This window comes from Spermophilus citellus (assembly GCF_964194105.1).
Source record: "Spermophilus citellus genome assembly, chromosome: 12".
Taxonomy (NCBI): Eukaryota; Metazoa; Chordata; class Mammalia; order Rodentia; family Sciuridae; genus Spermophilus; species Spermophilus citellus.
This window is the reverse complement of record NC_138198.1, coordinates 130,708,140-130,729,110: the sequence shown is the minus strand read 5'-3', so window position 1 is coordinate 130,729,110 and position 20,971 is coordinate 130,708,140. Positions and strand designations below refer to the sequence as shown.

At 40.7% G+C, this 20,971-nt stretch overlaps 1 protein-coding gene across 4 annotated transcripts in view; it reads right to left on the bottom strand.

Moving 5' to 3' along the window:
- Positions 1 to 20,971, bottom strand: part of ATP9B (ATPase phospholipid transporting 9B (putative)) — a 273,460-nt gene that overhangs the window by 149,211 nt on the left and 103,278 nt on the right. For all 4 annotated transcript variants that reach the window (XR_014018324.1, XM_081263198.1, XM_081263199.1 and 1 more), the window contains exon 8: positions 8,033 to 8,127. Coding sequence is in view for 3 of the 4 variants with exons in the window: in XM_081263198.1 (XP_081119324.1) it covers positions 8,033 to 8,127 (95 nt within the window). In the remaining variant the exon portion in view is untranslated. The remainder of the gene's footprint in view (positions 1 to 8,032; positions 8,128 to 20,971) is intronic.

Sequence of the window (20,971 nt, the reverse complement as noted above, 5' to 3'; positions counted from 1 at the left end):
TGTTAATGAAACAACTCTCCAGGGAAATACCACTATATGACCCAATGAAGTTGACCACTGCCCAAATGGTAGAGGAGCAGCAGTAGCTTAGGGCGCGCAAGGGCATCTGCCAGCAAACACCACAGGAAGAGGACAGCTCCTCTTCTCCTACCTTCCAAACTCCTGTGAGCACAGTCAACCATGAAAACTGATTTCCATACCTTCCAGGCCTCCAGGATACAGGAGGCTAGTCCTCAAGTTCCCAGGGAACACAGGCTGGATGGTGAATGGAGTGAAGCAGACTCTATAGCTTAGACGACATGGGAACTGACATAATTTATGCTCAGGTTAATTAAGCCAAGGTGGTTTAATAAAGAAGAAATATATGGTATAATAACTTGAACTTGTGAAAATACTACCAGAATATTTAATAAGAAGCCAAAAGAATGTGGATAAGGTAAGTCTCAGAATCATTCTTCACTTAATATCACAGTGATTTCAAAACATGAAACTTTCATCCCGCACCCTACCTTGTGATACAGGAAAATAAAAAGCAAGCCAGCAACCACCCTCATTTCTACATGCAGCAGACACTTACAAGAGCGCACTTCATCTGGTATATTAGACATCAAATGACTGAATAATGGCACAATAATGAGAACGTCATTCGAAGCTTTTCACGATAATTTAAAAATCATTCTGAAGTTTTCAATAATGTAGGAAAGCCTCTGCTATTAGGTCAAGGGTAACATTTGTTCACATTACTTAAAGGTCATTAAAATACATCCTTAATCATAACATGTGGTTCATTACAAATAAAATTGCCTTGCGTTCAATAAAACTAATTAAATGTAAATGGTATTGTTTACTGCTGTATGGATCTTTTGAAATAAATCAGCAAGTCATGATTTATTGAAAATTACTGGGGCCTCATGGTTGTTAATAAATTTGCTTGATCACAAAAGCCAGAAACATATTTTCCAAACGTCTATGGTGCCTGGCAACAAGATCAACAAATGGCATCTGAGCTGCGGGGCCTGCACACAGCTTTCACCAGGGCTTCCCGAGGGCTCAGCTCTGGCCTCACCAAGGACACTGGGATGGCAGTGGAACCAGCAGAGCCCACTATGGGCAGCCTGCCTCTATTCTTAGGAAAAGCTTAATGTGTGCAGGCTTGCTGACTATAGATGCCATGACTGCGTGCTCTGACGTGACACAACTGGCAATGCCAAACAGAATATCCCCAATCCATAACAGCAAAGACCTGGGAGTCAAGACAAGCAACAAACCAAACTGCCTTGCCAGTGTCCTTATCAACAAGATCAATATTTAAAATACCCAATTTTATGAAGCTACAAATTTCAACTGATTAATGAATTAGAATTCAGTTAAATTTTCTTTCTTTCTTTCTTTCTTTTTTAGCAAATATTCTTTTTGTTTCATGGTCCTATCAAAATTTGAAATATTTAATAACCACATAGATGTTTCACTCAAATGCTAAGTCATGCTCCCTACTGAAGTACAAGGGCCATAATGTTTTTAAAGTAGCATTATAACAGATGTATAAGCATCTAAATAATCTCAAATATATATTTACATGAGTATGTGTGACACTAATAAAAATGAAAAAGAGTATTCTTACCATATTTAATAGGATGTGACATGCCTTTCCATATCAAAGATATTACCCAAAGTATAGATAATGGCACACTTAAGTTTTAAGTACTTCATTAGTGTATAATTTAAGTACAATATACTACACACAAAGTATAAAATTGTGTGCTTTGATGTATGCCTAAACATTTCCATCAGCCCACAAACTATTTTCGTCCACCTTTTAGCACTACCATCTACTATTCTTCTAGAATTTTCTATGAATACAATTACATTCTTGTTTGTTGGTCAATATTTGGCTTTTCTTTCAGGCACATTCAGATTTTAATTCTGTACTCTTAGCAAAATTAAATCTATTACAAAAATTATAAAGTAGTGTGGCCATTCCCAAGTACCCACCACCAGTGAACCCCAAGATTCTTGCAAGGAGTTTTAGGGGAACACACAGACGATAGGGCTATCACCCAAGAGCGACAGCAAATAAAATCTTCTTCGGTCTTCTAAAGATTCCTGTCTCCCTTTCTCTTTTAACCTGGGGAAGACTGCCTGGGGATATTCACCAGAAAAATAAACAAAGGATACAAGGACCAACTATGTAGGCAGGGAACAGTAACAGTAACCCAGAAAATAGCTCAAATAACATCACAATGTCAACAAGCTGTAAGATGCCCAATAAATTAATCAACTTTAACAAATATTGAGAGAATAACAAACCATATATCTTAAGACTAAGATAGTGGTGCAGCTTTATTTTGCCACATTAAAAAAATGAAAAGCAAATGGAAGCTACTGGGAAGCAGGATACTGGTGAGCAAAAGCCAGGATGGGAGCCATGGGCAAAGGAAACTCTGGTGGAGAAAGGCATGACTACAGAGGGGAAAGTGGACTGACCGTAAGGAAGGCTTGACCTGGCCAGAGTGCTCACTGGGCAGCACAAACTGAGTGGCACAATGCAATTTCCTTCTCAGGGGTCCCTGCACACCCTGTAGAACTGCAGGGAGCACTTCAGAAACTGTGTTACTATGAAAGCTAATGACCAGCCTCTCACTTTTAGCCTCTACCTATGGAGAGATGTACAAGGCAGTTAAGATGACACATGGGTACAACACCAAACCTGAAAACATAGAGGAAAACATACCAACATTGTCCCAACTAAAAGCAACACTTTTATAGGCAAAAGCTAATATAAGCTAGCAGTTAAAAAGCAGATGGGGATGCTCCACCTGTAGCATGTACTAGGGCCACGGTATGTAGACAGCACAGGCACGTTCAAACTGGATGATTACAGTCAAACACTGCAGAACCATCTGAGAGCAATGGTAAATTGGTGGAAAAAACAACAGTTGTTCAATGAATAGTACTAGTGCAGCCGACTGAGGGGGTTTCTGTTTTCTTAAAAAAGTATGAATTCTCACTTATAGCTGGTCCCAAAATAAATGTCTGTTGGATTAGAAATTCTGTATGAAAAACAGAAATCACTTAAAAAGTAATCATTTGAAATACAACAATGAGTGGAAATAGTCTAAGCATAAAATCAAAGGCAATAACCATTTTAAAATACTGGCAGGTTATATTATATAAACATGCTGAACTTTTATACGGTTTAAATAAAATCTTGTAAAACATATAAAACCTTACATGAAAGAGACTTAAAACATAAGGCTGAGAAAACACCCTACCTACAAACAGCAGCTGGGGCCACACCTGCTGCACAGGTGTGTAGCTGTGTGGTGAGGAAGGAGCATCCTTCCAGGAAGAATGTGTGCAAAGGGCAGCCGATGCTACAGGCAAATGCTGAGGGCTTCTTCCATTTTATGACTAATGCATTATTTTTAATGCACATTTTACTATTAGAGTCAGTAAAAATAAATAAACTTTTGTTCTTTTTTGAAGGAATGCATCCTAAGGACTGAGGAGCTTCTGAGGTAAACAGAGGGTACATAACAAGTCCTCTCCCAGAGAGAGGCTACCTGGTCGGCAAGTTCAGTCCTCCAGGCAGATGTATCCCTACTGACAAGCCAATCCTCAAGAAACCAATACCTTTTTGCTTTAAATTTAGTTATCATCAGAAATGCCATGTAGCTTGTATAGTCCACAGGCACTTAGTTCTCATTAAAAAATAATCAAGGACTTCTTCTATAAGCAATATTGAATTAACTGGTGTGAGACTTGCCTTCCCACTGAAAGCAACTAGAACAGTCAGTCACTTTCAGACACTGGACACAATGACCTCAAGAAACAAACACAGCCATGCATCCCACAGCAGTCCATTCCTATACTGGGGTGATTACACCCCACAGGGTGAGAGTAACAGCTAGGCAGGGGAGACAGGCACCTTGAGCTCTGGAGACCAGACCTAGGTAAACTGTGCTGGCATTTGCAGGTACTGGGAAGAAGCCAGGCAAACAAAGTTGCAGAAACCTGCTACCAATTGTCAACATGTACACACACAGGGTGGGATTACATCTGGCCACACCAAGCATTAACAGAGAGCTCCAAACTGCATCATCCCAGGGCAACAGAGCTGGGGAGAGACTGAGAGTCAAGAGGGGCTTGCAATTCAGTAGGTCCTGGGAGGATCCCAGAAGGACTGCACCCTGGGAGCAGGATAAAAAATTAAGTATCTACTCATGGCAAACCTCTCAGCAAATGAAACATCACAGTAAAGGGACTCTGGTCCATCCTAACGAAGTTTAAGAACAAGACTTGAAAAGAGAAAGCCCATCTACAAGTTGCTAAAGTAAAAAAAAAAAAAAAAAATTAAAAAATAAGAGGCTCTGAAGGAGGAAAAAAATCCCTAAAAATTTTATAATATCCAGCACCCAATTAAAAAATTATCAGACATGCAAAAAAAAACGCAGAAAAGTGTGACCTATCACAAGAAAAAAGTTCTAAAAACAGAAACATAACCAGAAACGACAGAGAAATTGACAATACACAAAGAAATTAAGTATTATAAGCTGCTGAAAAATATGATTAGTTCCAAATCCATAAACAAAATTCACTTCATAATTAAAGAGTTTCCCAAAATGTAAACTCTTGGATCAAATGGTTTCAAAGGTGAATTTGTTCAACATATAAAAAAAGAAATAACACCAATCTTACATCAACCACTTGAAACATACGAGAGGCAAAATGACTCTCTAAATTGTTTTATGAAGCCAGCATACTCCTAGATATCAAACTAAAGACATTAAACAAAAACAATCCTGAGCAATATCCTTCCTGAACATAGACATAAAAAATCCTTAACAAAATGTCAAATGCTGCAATATGTATAAAGAACTCGGAGCAAGACAAAACAGTGTTCGTCCCATTCTGCTGGTAGTGTAACAAGCGTAAAAACTGGTCCACAAAATTATTATTAATAATGGTGAAAAACCACATGCTCACCTCAATAGATACAGAAAAGCCTTTGAAAAATCCCGTACCTACTCATGGAAAACCTCTCAGCAAATGAGACTAGGAAGAACTTCCTCAACCTGATCAAGGCATCTACGAACGACTGACAATTATCCCTACACACAAGGGCTGAATATGTCCCCCAAGATGACATGGAACACAATAAATGGTCTCTGCACTTTTCTCCAACACTGACTCAGGTCAAATGTGACACTGCAAATGAAGAAACAGATGGCTGCTATACAGACTGGAACGCCAAAGTTAAAGATCTCCTTTGCACAACCACCTAGACAATACTTTCTGGGTGGGCAGACACTACACCAAAGAGGATACACAGATACCAAACAGCAGGGGAGGCAAATCTCACAAAACAAGTCATCAGGGAAATGGAACTAAAATGGCAGAGACCTCACCACACAAAGTCATGAATAATAAGATCAAAATGGTGACAACACTGATGTTGCTGAAGACAGATACTGGACCACTCTTTCACTCCTAATGGAGACAGTGAATGGTACTGCCATCATGAAAAACAGCTGGGCAATTACTCTGACATGCAGAAGCTGCTTGTGTACCTTCCCCCAAAACCCTTTGGGTGGGAAAGTGCCTCAATGCTGTACTTGTGACTTCAAGGCATGGGAGCTGTCCTACTGTCCCCGACCACTAGGAAGATACAAGAGTCAACCGGTTGATGGGGGCAATGATAGCAAATCTGACTCCTATAATCTCTTATCCACTGGTCTAGGAGAATCTGCCTTCTGTCATCATCAATCATAGAAAAGAAGAGCTGTGACAACTCAGAACACAGAGATTAATACCTGATATATCCTACAGAATGTAAAGAAGCCATCACAGAGCACTGAGAATTAACAGACTACAACAAATCATCTAGCTGGTATGCTATTGGCTTTAATGGAGAAATCCTGATCCAGAGCAGAAATTCAGGCAGTTTTCAAAATAAACTTCCAAACTGGGGAATGAGTGGGACTACAAGATATACAGAGACAAAATAAGAGACATATTTCTATATGTTTAAAATTGGGAAAATTAAAGGGAGGACACACACTTCCATATATCTGGTTTTACTGATTTGGAGGATTACAATATACATGAGCATACATGTACACTGCATGTTGGCAAGCACCAACATGAAATGGCAAAGGTAAGGGACAAACAACCAAATGAGAAATACAGGAAGGATGTGATGGAAAATTCCAGTCTATTAGACTTCCAAGAAGTATAGATTTAAACAATGAGCTGTCAACGTTCTGTCAAAATGAATTTTTTTTCTTTCATGCTTATGTTAAATATTTTGAAAGATAATGTCTGGTAATCCATCTGTCACTAGTTACTGAGTGTTTTGGTACAACTCTTCTCCAACAGTTTAGAAAAACCAGAAGCCTGAAATTGTGGAACATTTTATCCCATAATTCTTGCTATCTGACCAGCTATTTGGATGCTCTCCACATAAGATTTGCTACTTGGATGCCCTCTTTTAGTGTCAATATATTTTAAAATAAATAAAGTAGAAGTTGCTTCCCTGGCTCCATGGAAGGGTGCTAGAGGAGGCTGGTCAGCTAAGAACGGTCACTATCCACCTCAGGGTGAGAAAACTACAACCTGTGTTCCAAATCTAGCCTGGATTCACTCTGTATGGCAGTAGAGGCAAGCACATGTGGTATTTTTAAGTTGTCAAAAGAGAAAGAAAGAGAGGAGATGGTGATGGTGACTCTGGACAACACATTCTCATGTGATGAAGAATACACAAAGGAATAAGAAGCTTGTTGGGGCCCACTGGTTCTGAAAAAGCCAGAGAACACAGAGAAATGACTTCTAATGTAGGGACTACCTGAAATAAACACTGTAGATGGAAGAAGCATGGCATCCCAGCCCCACATGTGCCACTTTCTAGTTTCCAGAAAGTGCAGCAGAGAGAGATTCGGTGGCTCCTGCTGTCTACAGCAGCTGCAAACCATTTGCAGCATAAGCAGTAGGTACTCCCATCCTCATGCAACTAAACAAAGGGCAGTGACGAATCAGCAGTACCTAACCTTCTTTCCACAGCTGAAACAACTGTGTGGTCAAAGGTCACCCTAGACAATCTCAATCTTGCTTTACTCTCCATAGAATCATCGAATCACGTAAGACAAAGCTGCTCTCACTCAGATCAATACTAGATACAAGCTAAAAGAAAACAAACATCAAATGACCACAACTAGGGTTTTTTCAAGAATGGAGGAAAAAAACAATACATGTATGCCAGTATAGAAGATTCTTTTTTTTTTTTTTAAATATGGGACGCTTCACGAATTTGCGTATCATCCTTGTGCAGGAGCCATGCTAATCTTCTCTGTATTGTTCCAATTTTAGTATGTGTGCTGCCGAAGCACAAACAGTTTAGAAGATTCTTGACATTTGTAAGAGCTGTTTTAGAGATCACTGGAAATACACACCATCCATGACCTTGCTCTCTGACCCAACCTCTACCTTCTAAAGTGACACACAAACACTTGGTGGACTCAAGCTGGAGCCTTTCTCCTTTCCCTGGCTCAAGAGACACTGCAAAACTCACTTCCTTCTATCAGAGAGGTTCTCCATGCTTCATTAGAGAGACAGACTGGGCTCAAATGCTGATTAAACCAGGGTTGAGTCCCAGTCTCTCAAAGTAGTACCTTGAGTAGCTATTAGGGAGTAAGCTAGTTAGCAACAATGGACCTTCTGTGTCCCACCAAAGTCCTCAACTTTGAGATTATTTAATGAGAATGTAAAAAAGTAGAAAAAGAAAAATGAAAGTCTAAAGTGTGAAGCCAAAAAAAAAAAAAAATACTCAACAATATAAAACAGGTTATGTGCTTATAAACCTCAGGAAATATTTTGGTTAGAAATAAGAAAACAACAAAACAAGTTCTCAATGTATTTTCATAGTGTATATAACTTATATGGCATGAACAGAAAGGTCCTTACTCCCTAGACATTCCCACTGAAGACAAAAGTGTACATGTATCCCTTTATTTGCACACATCTTGATGGTTCTCACCCCCAAGGCCGGCAGCCTTTGAGTGCAGCTCACAGCCACCTTCAGCTTCCAGTCTGTCTCGCCATCTAGCTGGTCCGTTCGAATGAAACATGAACCTTGGAAGTAGAGAAGAAAAAGTCACAACTCTCAAAATGTACTACAGAAGGTTATTACTGAGCTAAAGTGCACAGATCCAGGCCAGAAGAGATACATCCTGAGAACAAAAACCTCAAAGGCCTTCATTTTGATATGATGTGACTGACAGATCAAGGCTCTGAAAAGATACAACCATTCAATGTTGTTGGTTTTTTGTTTTTTTTTGTGTGTGTTATTTTAATATTTTATTTAGAGACAGAGAATCACTGGGTTACTTAGGCCTCACTAAGTTGCTGAGGCTGCCTTTGAACTCACAATCCTCCCATCTCAGCATCCCAAGCTGCTGGGATTATAATCGTGTAACACCATGCCAAGCCCATTCAATGTTTTTGATCACCTGATTTCTATTTGGTGTTTCTGCCTTTTAAGGTTTAATATTAACTACTATAGAGACTACAGGGGTCATTTCTACCTTTAATGTCTTTTGAGAGTGACAAAAAAAATGAGACACACAAAAATCTCCAAGAGTACATGATATTACCTCGCTAAAAAATTGTTACATTTACCGCCACAGAACATATATTCAATAATAACAGCACAGCTAATGTGCTACTGGACACTCATAAACATATCTGATTTTTAAAATATATTCTTTTAGCTGTCAATGGACTATTATTATTATTATTATTATTATTATTTTACTTATTTATATGTGGTGCTGAGGATTGAACTCTCTCAAGCATTTGAGGAAATGCTGTGCCCCTGAGCTACAGCCCCAGCCCCACTATTTGATTTTTTTTTTTAATAGATCCCACCTGTTCCATGAAACTTTAATAAGTACTCATTTATTTTTTTTTTAAGAGAGAGTGAGAGAGGAGAGAGAGAGAGAGAATTTTTAATATTTATTTTTTAGTTCTCAGCGGACACAACATCTTTGTTGGTATGTGGTGCTGAGGATCGAACCCGGGCCGCACGCATGCCAGGCGAGCGCGCTACCGCTTGAGCCACATCCCCAGCCCCCGCTATTTGATTTTTAATACAGAAAAATATCAAGTTACAAAATTCCACTGACCCTCCAAGACTGAGTTATATCATCCCATTTCTCAGAATGTACCCTGAAGACAGAACATGAAAAGCACAAAATGACAAACTCTCAGAACTATTCACTGCAATACTGTTTACAAAAACAAAAGGTTGGGGGCAAAAAGAGAACTAGCTGAATAAAGGAGAGCACAAGGGAAAAGAAAGGAAAACAAAGAAAGACCCCTACATACTGTTATCAAATGACTTCTAGGACACATGCTGACATGAAGGAAGTAAGAGAACATTATGTACACAACACTAACAGTAAGAGAAAGGAAGGAGAAAGGAGAATAAACGTGTGTATAAGTGTGTGAATATCTGTGTTTGAGCATTTGTACTGTGTATTTGTATCTGTGCATGTGTCTGAGTGTACATGTATCCCTTCATTTGCACACATCTGTGTGTAACTGTCTAGATGCATGTGTATCTGTGTATGTCTGTGCTTTGTTTGTGTAGGTACACAGCTGTGGGTATGCACAAGTGCATCATACCTATATGGAAAAGAATGGACAGGAAGAGAAGCCAGACCCGACTACATCTTACTTGATACTGTTCACTTGGAAAGGATACATGCTTTACATAATTGAAAAATCAAATTACAACAAGCATTACATGCCCCATGCCAATCTCTGTCCTTCCCTCCTTCTGGAAGGTGCCAGGGGCACCTGCTGCTGCTGGCTGCACTGCAGAGTCCACCACCTACTTGCACGGGCTTGCCATTCTGGTATGTCACCAAATTCTCTCTTCACCTGCAGATCTCCTTCCCTGTTATTTCCTCTGCTAAAGGTCTAGGTCTGCACTGCACTGAATGCACATCCACGGTCCCACACCAGAGGTGCAAGGGGCAGTGTCCACTCTACAATGGCCCTACAGCCACTCATGCTCGATGCACAGACCCACTGTTACAATATAGGGTGCAGGGCAAGACAGCCTTTTCATGTCCAGGTGGAGTGAAGCCCAAGCAGAGAAGCTTCTACCCAGTGTATTAGGTTGGTCACCTAGTAGAACAGCTTCTTAAGTAAGGATTGGCTCATGGTTCTTCACCCTCGACATTCTAAGACAAGGAGTTGGTACTCTGCCACCCTCAGCTAGTGCTCCATGGGGGAGGCACATGGATGAGCTGCAGTATTGATGTTTCAATACAATGTGCTCATTATTACCATTACAGAATCTCAAATTGCCCCACATTGTCCATTGGGTACCACTTTAGGTTCTTGCCTTAGTCCTGATGACATGAATCTATTAGATTTTGACAGTCTCCTTCACAGTCCGGTACTGCAGAATACTACTAGGTTGAACATCATTTCTAGGTCTTTTCAGTGAACAAAAGCAAGAGAGAAAAGTGTGTGTGTGTGTGTGTGTGTGTGTGTTGCACAAAGTACATCCTGCGTTCACACTGATCTCGCCAATCCAAAGTCAATGCTGTGGGGTTTCTCATGACCCCTTATCGCTTCCAGCTGCATCTCCCTTCTTCTGCATCAAGCACCCCAATTCTCAAGGACATAGAATGCAGAATGAGAATCCTACCAGGCCCCGTGGCTGCAGATGGTCTATTCTTTGGGCTTTTACAGGGATAACTGGTAAGCTCATTCTGTGTTAAATGCTGTGTGTAGACTACTGGTTTTATCTGGCAGTCTGATTTCTCTTTTGTGTATGTATGAACGACCTTTGTCATAAATAAACAAACAGTATTATGGAAGTCTATTGCTACACAATGATCCTCATGTTTAAATCTGTTAACATGTGACATAGAGCCACACATCACTGAACAACAGGAGTACCTTCTGAGAAATGCACCACTGGGCAATGTTGCTGGGTATACCAATGCAAACCCAGATGGCACAGGTTACTTGATATGGCCTCTTGATGCAAACAAAGGATGTGGTGAGCACAAATCTGTATGAGCTTGCTGCTAGAGTAACACAGCATACTCGTTTACAATAAACTCTCTCTCTCCCTTTTCAACAAGTAGGAATACACTCTCAAGTAACAACAAAAAATACAGTACAGGAATATCTCAATGATTAACACAGTCGTGCATTATCATTACCAAGCGCTAAGCATGTTCATAACTGACATGCCCTTCCAGAAGACTGGCAGCACAGGTTTGTTCATACCAGCATCACTTCACTCACACACATGTACACTGCACTGCTTACAGCATTAAGACCCCCAAGATACCACTGGGCAATAAGAACATTTCAGCTGCACTAAAATCTCATGGGGTCACCCTCATAAACATGGCCTGTGGTTGGTTGAGAAGTCCCACTTGGTGCATGACTGCATGTTCATGTTTCTGAAACCATAGTCAGCACCACAACGTACCCATGACAGACAAAGAGTCCAGGTTTCCTCTGTGTTAACTCCTCCTCTCACCCCTCCTCTACCAGCTGCAAGAATCCAGCAATGACCCATGTGGTATTACAGCTCTGCCCCATTACTTTGTGTCTTTGAGAAGACACAAAGACTATGCTGCAATAACCATCACCCAGGATCTCAGAACCTCATATAACAACTTGCAGTAATGGGACTGCACCCACTAGTGAATGGTATGTATCCTAAGGAAAAACTGCAGATACACTGTAATAGCTTTCAGTTGCCATTCCAGGAGTGCAATGTTGCACTACAACTTGGAGACTATCATGTTCAAACCTCTGCACAGTACGCAGGCAGACTATATCCACTTGGTGCAGTTACCATGGGGCCATAAAGATAACTGTCCAGGCTAGATCCATGCCATGTGATCTTATTCAGCAACTGTCCCATGACTGCTGAAAACCTGTCAGGACACCAAAACTCTCCTCCTGCCAGTTATAAATGTATGGGAAAATGAAAGAAATAAAACTGGCATTTACTGAGTAGATGGGAACTTAAATAGCAAGAATGCCGGGAATGAGAGTCTTGACTCTGCTCTTAAGTTCTGTGGAAGCTCCCTGGGTACTTCTTGCCTCCTTCTACTTGCCACAAAACTCTAGAAGAAGCAGAGAGCGCCCTTCTGGGCTTTGGCCCAGTCCTACTCTTGGCTGAGGTGGGACTGGCCTAGAATGCTCATCCTGGAGCAAGAGTTCCATCCTGGTGAGACTACAGTGGGCATGTCTTACCTCAAGATATCTTCATCCTATTCGTTACCATGATTTCCCTTATTTATATCAAGAAGTTCATAATAAATTCCTGGGGCTGCAAACCATCAATCTGCCAGAAAGGCAGCAGTGTGAATTTTCTTATGGCCACCTTCTTTTTCTATCACTTTACACACTCTCAAGTGGCTTCCTTCAGAGTTCTGGAATGGCAGGACTTCCTGCAATTGTGCACACCAAGACTCACTGTCACTTTCTACCACTTTTCTAGAATGTTTTCCCCTGTGTGTTTCCTGATAGACTTTAAAAAACTCAACTGAAGAAACTGCAAGACTCCCAGTTACAGTGATAATAACAGGAACAAAAGGCCATATTACATAACAGGCTTTAAAAGTTGAAACAATGCCTCAATACACTGGCTGGAGTAATGAAGTTGTGCTTGATGGTAAAAGGCAAACTCACTTTGAGAAGGCGGCAACGCAACCACATACTTTGCTGTCTACATGTGAGCTGCATAAAAGTGTGCAGAGACCAGTCACCAACAGACTCAACAAAGTGAAGGAGTAAAGTGGTGATCACCAGTTAGTCACATGGTACCCAGGCTGTCTACAAAGTGATCTGTGGACGGAAGAGTCAAATATAAAATTTAAACTTCACCTAATTATTCAATTATTATATGTCACAGTAATGAAAACTTGGTATATATCATCAGGGAACTGGTGTTATTTGTCTTAACTTTCATAATGAGATTTGTAGACAAGGAAAATGTACAAAGCAAAACTTTCTACACAAAAAATACAAACTGGAGATGTAAAAACTTTGTGATCCTGAATCTGAACTGGAAATCATCAGTGCACCCTTGACAAATTATTCTTTCCAAAAAGAGAAATCAACCAGTTGCAGTGGCACAGACCCACAATCCCAGAAGCCCAAAAGGCTGGACACAGTAGGTTCACAAATTCAAGGGCAACCTGGGAAACCCAGCAAGATCCTGTCTCTAAATTAAAAACAAACAAAAAAAAAAAAGGCTGGGGATGTGGCTCATTGGTAAAGTACCTCTAAGTCAATCACAAGTACCAAAAAGAGAAAGAAGAAAGAAACAGAAATCAAGCTCCTTCCAAAGAAAATACTCAGGAGGAATCAGAGCTGCTTGAGACCTGTGGTGGGGCAGGAGTGAGGAAGAAAGAGGCTGAGACAGTACCCTTCCATGCAGGAAGGCCTGTGGGCAGGCACCACTGTCAAGAGACCACGGAGGCCCTCCACATAGAAGAAAGGGGCAATCTGACTGTGAGAAGCCGTCACGAGCTGTGCAGCATCAACATGTTCAAGTGCATGGGACAAAAATCTACTAAAAAGTCTTTGCCTGCCTGTGTTAAGAACCCACCATGTTCTTTTGTTGTTGTAAACTGATGAACCATAATTGTATATATTACAGGGAATAAAATGTTGTTATATGATTCAAGAACACAATGTGAAATAGATAAAGCTATTCAACATATCTATTACCTCAAATACTTGTCATTTTCTATAGTAAGACCATTTGAAATTTACTCTCTTAGTTATTCTGAACTGTACAGCATACTATGACCAGCTAAAACAGATGTAAAAATAAGTAAATAAATAAATGAAAATCAAAAAGGCCTTATTCCTGTAGCATTGGGCCATTGCCACCGCAGCCTTTGGTGGCCACAATTGTCTCTGTGTCTGTGAGGTGGATGGACTGTTCCAGATTCCATGTGGAACTGAAAACACGCAGCCTATGTCTTTCTGTGGCTGGTTTATTTGCCTCAGCAGAACATCCTCCAAGTTCGTCAGGTTGCACAAGTGATAGGATGTGCCTCTTTCTAAAGACTAGGCAGTGCACCACTGTGCACACATGCCAAGTCACCCACAGCACATCCTCTCCAACCACTTGATGCCTATGGACACTGGCCAATGGCCCCATACCTGGCTACTGTGAGTAGCCAGGATCACGGGTTTCCAGACATCCCTGCAACATAATGCCTTCAGCTTTCTTAGGTAAAAATCCATAATTGGGATTGCTGCAGTAAATGGAAATTCTATTTTTAGTTTTTCCAGCATATGGTTCTTCTAATAAGTAAATAAGGGGAGTATCGAAGATTTGTTTTACCTTTCCTGAAATTTCAGAGTAATCAAAAGAGTTGATAGGAACAAATTCTAAGATAATGTCAATTTCAAAGAGAAAGGGAAGGAGTTAACACTTGTCAACAAGGAAGGAACCAGTGGGTCGGGACAGAGCTCCCTGTGGCTGCTAACCCAGGAAAAACAAGGTGGGCCAGAGCACACCTGTCTACTCATCACCTCACTCCAAGAGGGCCATCTGAACATCATGCAGCTGGCATCACACCAGGACACACAGAGTAGCAGTGACACAGCATCCATCAACAAAAAGAGAAGCAGCAGAAAGAAATCTGAAAACAATCATAATGAAGTCTTTAGACTTTGCTACTAGTTAACAGGAAACAAAGGCAGAGCTTAACTAACACCACAGTTGTGCAATCAGGCAAATCTAAAATATGGGAAATTCTTTAGGTCAAATTACTCTGTTTCTTCAATAAGTAAAAAAGAAAGAAGAAAGAAAAGGAATTATATAGGTGAAAACAGACTTAAGAGACATACTCACCAAATGCAATGTGTCAGACCATAGGCCCTGATTTGAATAGATAAAAAGAAATAAGAAATCAGAGAATCAGAAAGTTGGAAAGTGACTGCATATAAGATGATGGAGAATTTTATGGGATGACAATGGGACTGTGGTTCTGGTTGTAAAATGCCAAGGAACTTACTGACACAATCACACAGTATTGGGATTCCTTTGCCACTGGAGGAGAGGATGAGACTGATTTAAGGGACTGTCACTTCAAGAAAGAGAATAGTTGACTGTTTCCTGTTCTCTCTAAACACAGTAAGCACCACCAAACATTACTCATAAAAACATCAGAAGGTTCTGGACTGGCCAACAAGAATTCTGCCCACTGAACAAAGCCTTCAGGATGAAGAGAAAGCATCAAAAGGTACTGCATGTCGGGAGGTAACAATAAACTGCACATATAATTGTTATGTGTGAACACCTAGAGTGAGAAGCACCACAGCTCACTCAGTAAGCACTTCTAAAAAATGCTCAAAGTCCACAAAAAGTCTGGGACAACATTGACTGACCTTCACATACTCTCTTGTTTTGTAGTGGTGGGACCAAACCCAGGGCCCCACAGATGGCAGGCAAGCTCCCTACCACTGCCCCCCCACCCACCGCAAACTCGTCTTCGAGTGTTAAACCATCTCTGCTCTTGTAGCCATGAAGTATCACCTTTTTTACTCTTTTAAATCCCCATCACTTTGAAACCTCTGTGGCTAACATCAACAAGGTTGGCTGCCAAACCCAGCAGACCCTTCACATCACTCTCCAATGGCCTCAGAGCAGCACTGGGCAACAACCTGTTCCTTCATGCAAGCGCTCTCCTCTAGCCTTACCGATTCCATGTGCTGCTGGATCCTCCCCTAGCTGTCTGCCTGCACCTAGGTCTGCAGTGGTACCCCCATATGTGTTCTGAAAACACTTCTCCTTTCTCTACAAAAACCTCCTTTGATGACAGGAGTAAGTAGCAAGAAGGAACTAAGTACATCACAATTCCAGGAAGCACAGCTCAGTTAGAAGCCACCTCCCAAAGACTGTGGGGTGAGAAACCAACATAACACCAAATTAAGTAAGAGTCTACTCTACTGATTAAAAACTACCCTGCAGCAAATCCCTCAAAAAAATGTACAAAATACATGTGCATAGTAGAATGTCTCTTCCTCTTCCTCAAAAATGGGGAAAGTCACTAACACCTGCTGAGCAGCTGCTTACTGAGAACCAGTCAGAGTTCCCCCAGTATACCTGAGGTATGCTGCCATCCTCTGAGAAAACCTATTCCAGCCTTTCAGACAGACAAGCCTTAAATCTCAAGAGAAAGTATACAGTCCAAAAACCCCAATCAGGTGAACTGCACCCCAAATCCAAGCCTTACAGCATCACACACCTTAGTCCCCCTGCTGCAGCACCTAGCCTCATAGCTGAAGCACTGAACAATTTGAACTGTGATAAACAAACATCTACTTTTGGAGTGACCTAGCTGAACTACTTCTGCAAAACCCACTCCCTGCAGGAGCAACCTCAGCAACCCTGCTCATGGTCTGCTGAGCCCTGGCTCCACACACACCACCTACTGGTCAAGGGTGGTGCTGCAACTTGTTTGAGGAGTGAGGTTCTGCAGTGCTAAGGGCTGATCAGGGAAGGCAGGGTCCTGCTCTAGTTCACTCAGGAAGCGGCTTTATAGGCACTGTCCCTGCTCTCCTGAGACCACACCCTAGACACTAACAGATACTTGTGATCTCATGCTTAAGCTGAGCTATGAGTGATTTAGCCCCAGTGCCAGTGAGGCTGTGGCACTGCTAAATTGTCTCTGGGGGAATCCTTCTGAGTTTACCCCAGTCCCCCTGTGATAGCTCTTAGAGCCTAGCACAGGCACACAGCTTCCCTGTAGAGGATCCTGGGACTCTCCAAGGAGGTTCCTGCTGTGTTGCTATCTCCTACCTTGAACTGTTGACTACCAAGTTCTCCCAAATTGTTTAATGATGCCCTGGCATAAACTGTGCCAGGCTCTGTTCCAAAGGCTACTGCCTGCAGAAATCTGTTAGAACATGTGAGCCACTGCACTGGAGCTAGGGCAGGACATGTGCTTTTCAAGTGCCCTTGGGGTGGGCTTGTGGTAGCAGTCGCTCCAGGAGTGTCCACTGGCTGACCCACTAGCTAGAGCTAGGAATCACTAGGGTGGGGCACCTATAAGGCTGGAGCAAAGCTCTTGCCTATGAATAGGAACTGGAAGCGGAAGGGCCAGAACAATATCCTGACACAAGTTTGCTGAGCAGGGCTTCTGCATCACGGTCTGAGAAAAATCAGAGAGGGGCCAACTCTGCCTGGGATGAGGCCTTCGCCTCCACCAACAAGAAGCAGAGAAACAAAGCCCTTGGTCTAGAATAGAGCTTCCTTCTCATGGAGCTGAGGCAAGGAAGAGGAAAGGTAATTTGCCTTCCACATATACTACCTATTGGTGAAGGGCGGTGCTTAAACTTGCTTGGCTAGTCAGGTTTCCACCCTATGCTACTGGCTATGTGTGGCTTGGAGACAAGTCAGTCTCAATTCTCATAGATTCAATCTGTTCTTAGTGGAAATAACGGTCTCTGAAAAATATGGAAACAATTACTCTCAAAAGACACATCACCAAGCATTTAAGATTATTCATTTTAGGGACTCTCCAATGAAAATTAAAAAAAACTACTTGGCAACTTTTGGAGACACTACTGATTTTCACAACAAGGAGGGAGGCCAGGGAATGCCACCTTCATCAAGTGTGAGGTGAAGACACCCAACAGTGCATTAACACAGATCCCACAGCAAAGAAAATACAGAGCCCTATGTATGACATGACAAAGGTAAGGACCTCTGCACCAGAGGTTTGTGACTAAAACCTGGCATGACACAAGGAACAGCCAGATGGTTCAAGGCTGAACAGTTCACTAATTGACACTCCTTGTCAAGTTACTTTATCTTATTAGGACTCACTGTTTTTTCTTCTCTACAATGGGGAAGTAAGGTGTCACATGGAGTGGTATTATAAAAATCTACTATACTCAGCCATGAGGGCATGCACTAGGAAGTCACTGACTGGTAGCAAATTATTTCTGAGAAATAGAGAAACACTTGTGCTTACTGCTGGACATTCTTTCAATCTCACTCTTCATAACCATCAAATGCTTTTCTCTTCCAAATGATGCACTGTCAACTAATCACAGTGCCACCAATGTAGTGCCTCAGATGTGTCCTAACCATGTAGTCACTTTAATTCTAACCCTTTTAGCTATCCTCAATATGCGCATTTGAATGTGAAGCCGCTTCTCTCAGGCACAGTAAGATCAGAGCTATAACAAGATTTTCCAACCATTTGCTTTATCAATTAATGATATATTCAAGAGTTTTTCTCTGATTACATACACTTTAAATTATGATGTATGTAAATAAACATATATTGTACGTTATTTTTCCTAAAGATTATATGAAAAGAACAACACTCTCTACAGCTGACGAATTTCAACCAGGAACCAATATAAGAAAATTTGTACTTCATGTTATTTTAAGTTCAATGTTTTTTCAACATTTTTTTTCTCTTAAACATGTGAATATATTTATTTTGATTAAAAAAATAAATAAAAGTAACTTCAACGGAACAGATTCTCATTTCTCTCCAGTCTGCTCCAAATCTACTTTCTAAAATTTAAATAAGAACAGGTGAGACTCTCTGGAAGGTCTTAAATTTCAGACATACAGGGTATCTAAAAGTTAAACCAATTATCTGGATCTCTGTAGAAATATTAAACACTGAAAACAGTGCAGTTGTCTTTCTTTAAAAAAAGACACATATCATGTTAAATAATTATATGCTATTTTTAAAGCTTAGGAGGTAAAATGTCATACTATTTTTCCCCCAAGCACAGTTAAACTTACTAAACACACAGCAATTGCTACAATAGGAGCAGGAGGGGTACTGCAGTAAAATCTGAAGCATATCAACCTGGCTTATTTTGAGAGTGCCAGATCTAGTAATTTCTAACAGAAGCACGAGCTACAAGGAATGCCAGTTATAGATCGGTAAAAATGAATTATTAAATTGGTCTGCTTATATCCTATTACAGACTTCTTATGAATACTTGATTTTATTTTGAATAATTGACAAGAGTTGACAGGAAAGGACAGGTTTAATGACCACCAAATTAAGATCAACTCGTGTATGTGTCACATTGGAGAGCCACATCAGGTGGTGATGAAGTAACTGAAGGACCCTGAGAGACAGCTGAGTCTGTCATAGTGTAACAAGTCACCTCTCAGCATTAGAAGGTAGCCTGGACCAGCTTATGGATCTAGCAGCTCTGAAAGAAATGGGCCACAGTATATGCCCAACAAAAGAGAAATAGACATTGACTTCACATTTCTAATACCAGAGCCCTGGTCATTAAACTTAATTTTTAAATCATTTATATGACTTAATGACTCTGCATGAAATTTTTAAGCTGGAGGCAAGATGAATAGCACTACAGAGATAATGCAGATGAGGAGAGTGTCATTTACCTACCCTCGTCCAACTAACAAGGGATAGCTGGGGTACTGTAATATGTCCTGAACATTTCAATTATAATGTCATCAACTTAGGAAACAAGTGAAAAAGATATTGGCATTTATAAGAGATTGATGAAAATTAGTTTTAAAGCATTAATTTCTCTTAATACCACTAAAAGAACTGTGTGCACCCAGGAGATATTTGATCTGAATTAAGAAACTGATGAAGCAATTGATTGATTGGAATTTAAGCCATCAGTCACCAGATCCATCAACAGCTTCATTTACATTCTAAACAATCCACTCACAGCTCAATAGAATACTCCGTATTAATACACAGTCAATGTGATGCCATGAACAGACTCACCAAGCTGTATTGACAAGCACCCAGCTGCTGTTGTCCAAGCTTGAACACACTGTTATATCTAGGACTTCTGTATTGACTAAGGTTTAAAGACTTTAATTACAGTAAATAATATACAAGTTTTTTTTTTTATTTTGGTGCATTATAGTCATACATAAGACTAGCCTTCATTTTAACATATTCAAAAATGTATATAAAATGCTTAGATCCATTTCAATCCCCAGGACTTCCCCTTTCCCTCCCATTCTTCCTCCTTTTCCTTTTTTCTACTGGTCTTCCTTCTATTTATTTATTGCTTTTTAAACACTGCATTACAGTTAAACATAAAAGTAGTTCTGTGACATACTCACACATGCCACAGCATAATTTGGTCAATTTCATTCTGCAGTTCCTCCCCTTTCCTATTCCTCCCTTCTTCTCAATCCCCTTCCTCTACCCCACTATTCTCACCTCTGTTTTCATTAGACTTTATATACACACACACACACACACACACACACACACACACACATATATATATATATATTTCTTTATTTCTCTCTAGCTTCTGTAGGAAAAAAACTTGACTCTTAACTTTCTGAGTCTGGCTTATTACACTTAGCATGACATTCTCCATTTCAACCATTTACCAGGAAATGACATCTAATTTCATTCTTCTTTGTGGCTGAGTAGAACTCTGTCGTGTTTATGTTTATACCACATTTTCTTTATCCATTTGTCTGCTGACAAGCATTTGGGCTCATTCCATAACATGGCAATTGTGAACTGTGCTGCTATAAACATTGGTATGCATTTATCACTATAGTTTGCTGATTCTTACCACTTTTGGATAAAATACAAGGAATGGGACAGCTAGGTTATATGGTGGTTCCACTCCTAGTCTTTTGAGAAATTTCCATATTGCTTTCCAAAGTGGTTGTGCTGATTTGCCATCATGCTCAAGATATGCTTCAACAAGGAGGAGAATATGGAAGGAACTGTCAGTCTGAGGGCCCCAGTGCTCCCGGTGATATTGAAGGTGAAGTGATAGGCTGAGAGTGAGTGTGCAGGTGGTGAAGGCAAACTGAAGCAGAGACAAGAAAACTCCTTTCAAGATGATGTGTGGGCAGTCAGGAAGAATGTCTTGAGGTTCACAGAGCTGTGTGTCTCCTCTGCCACCAGATGTGGGA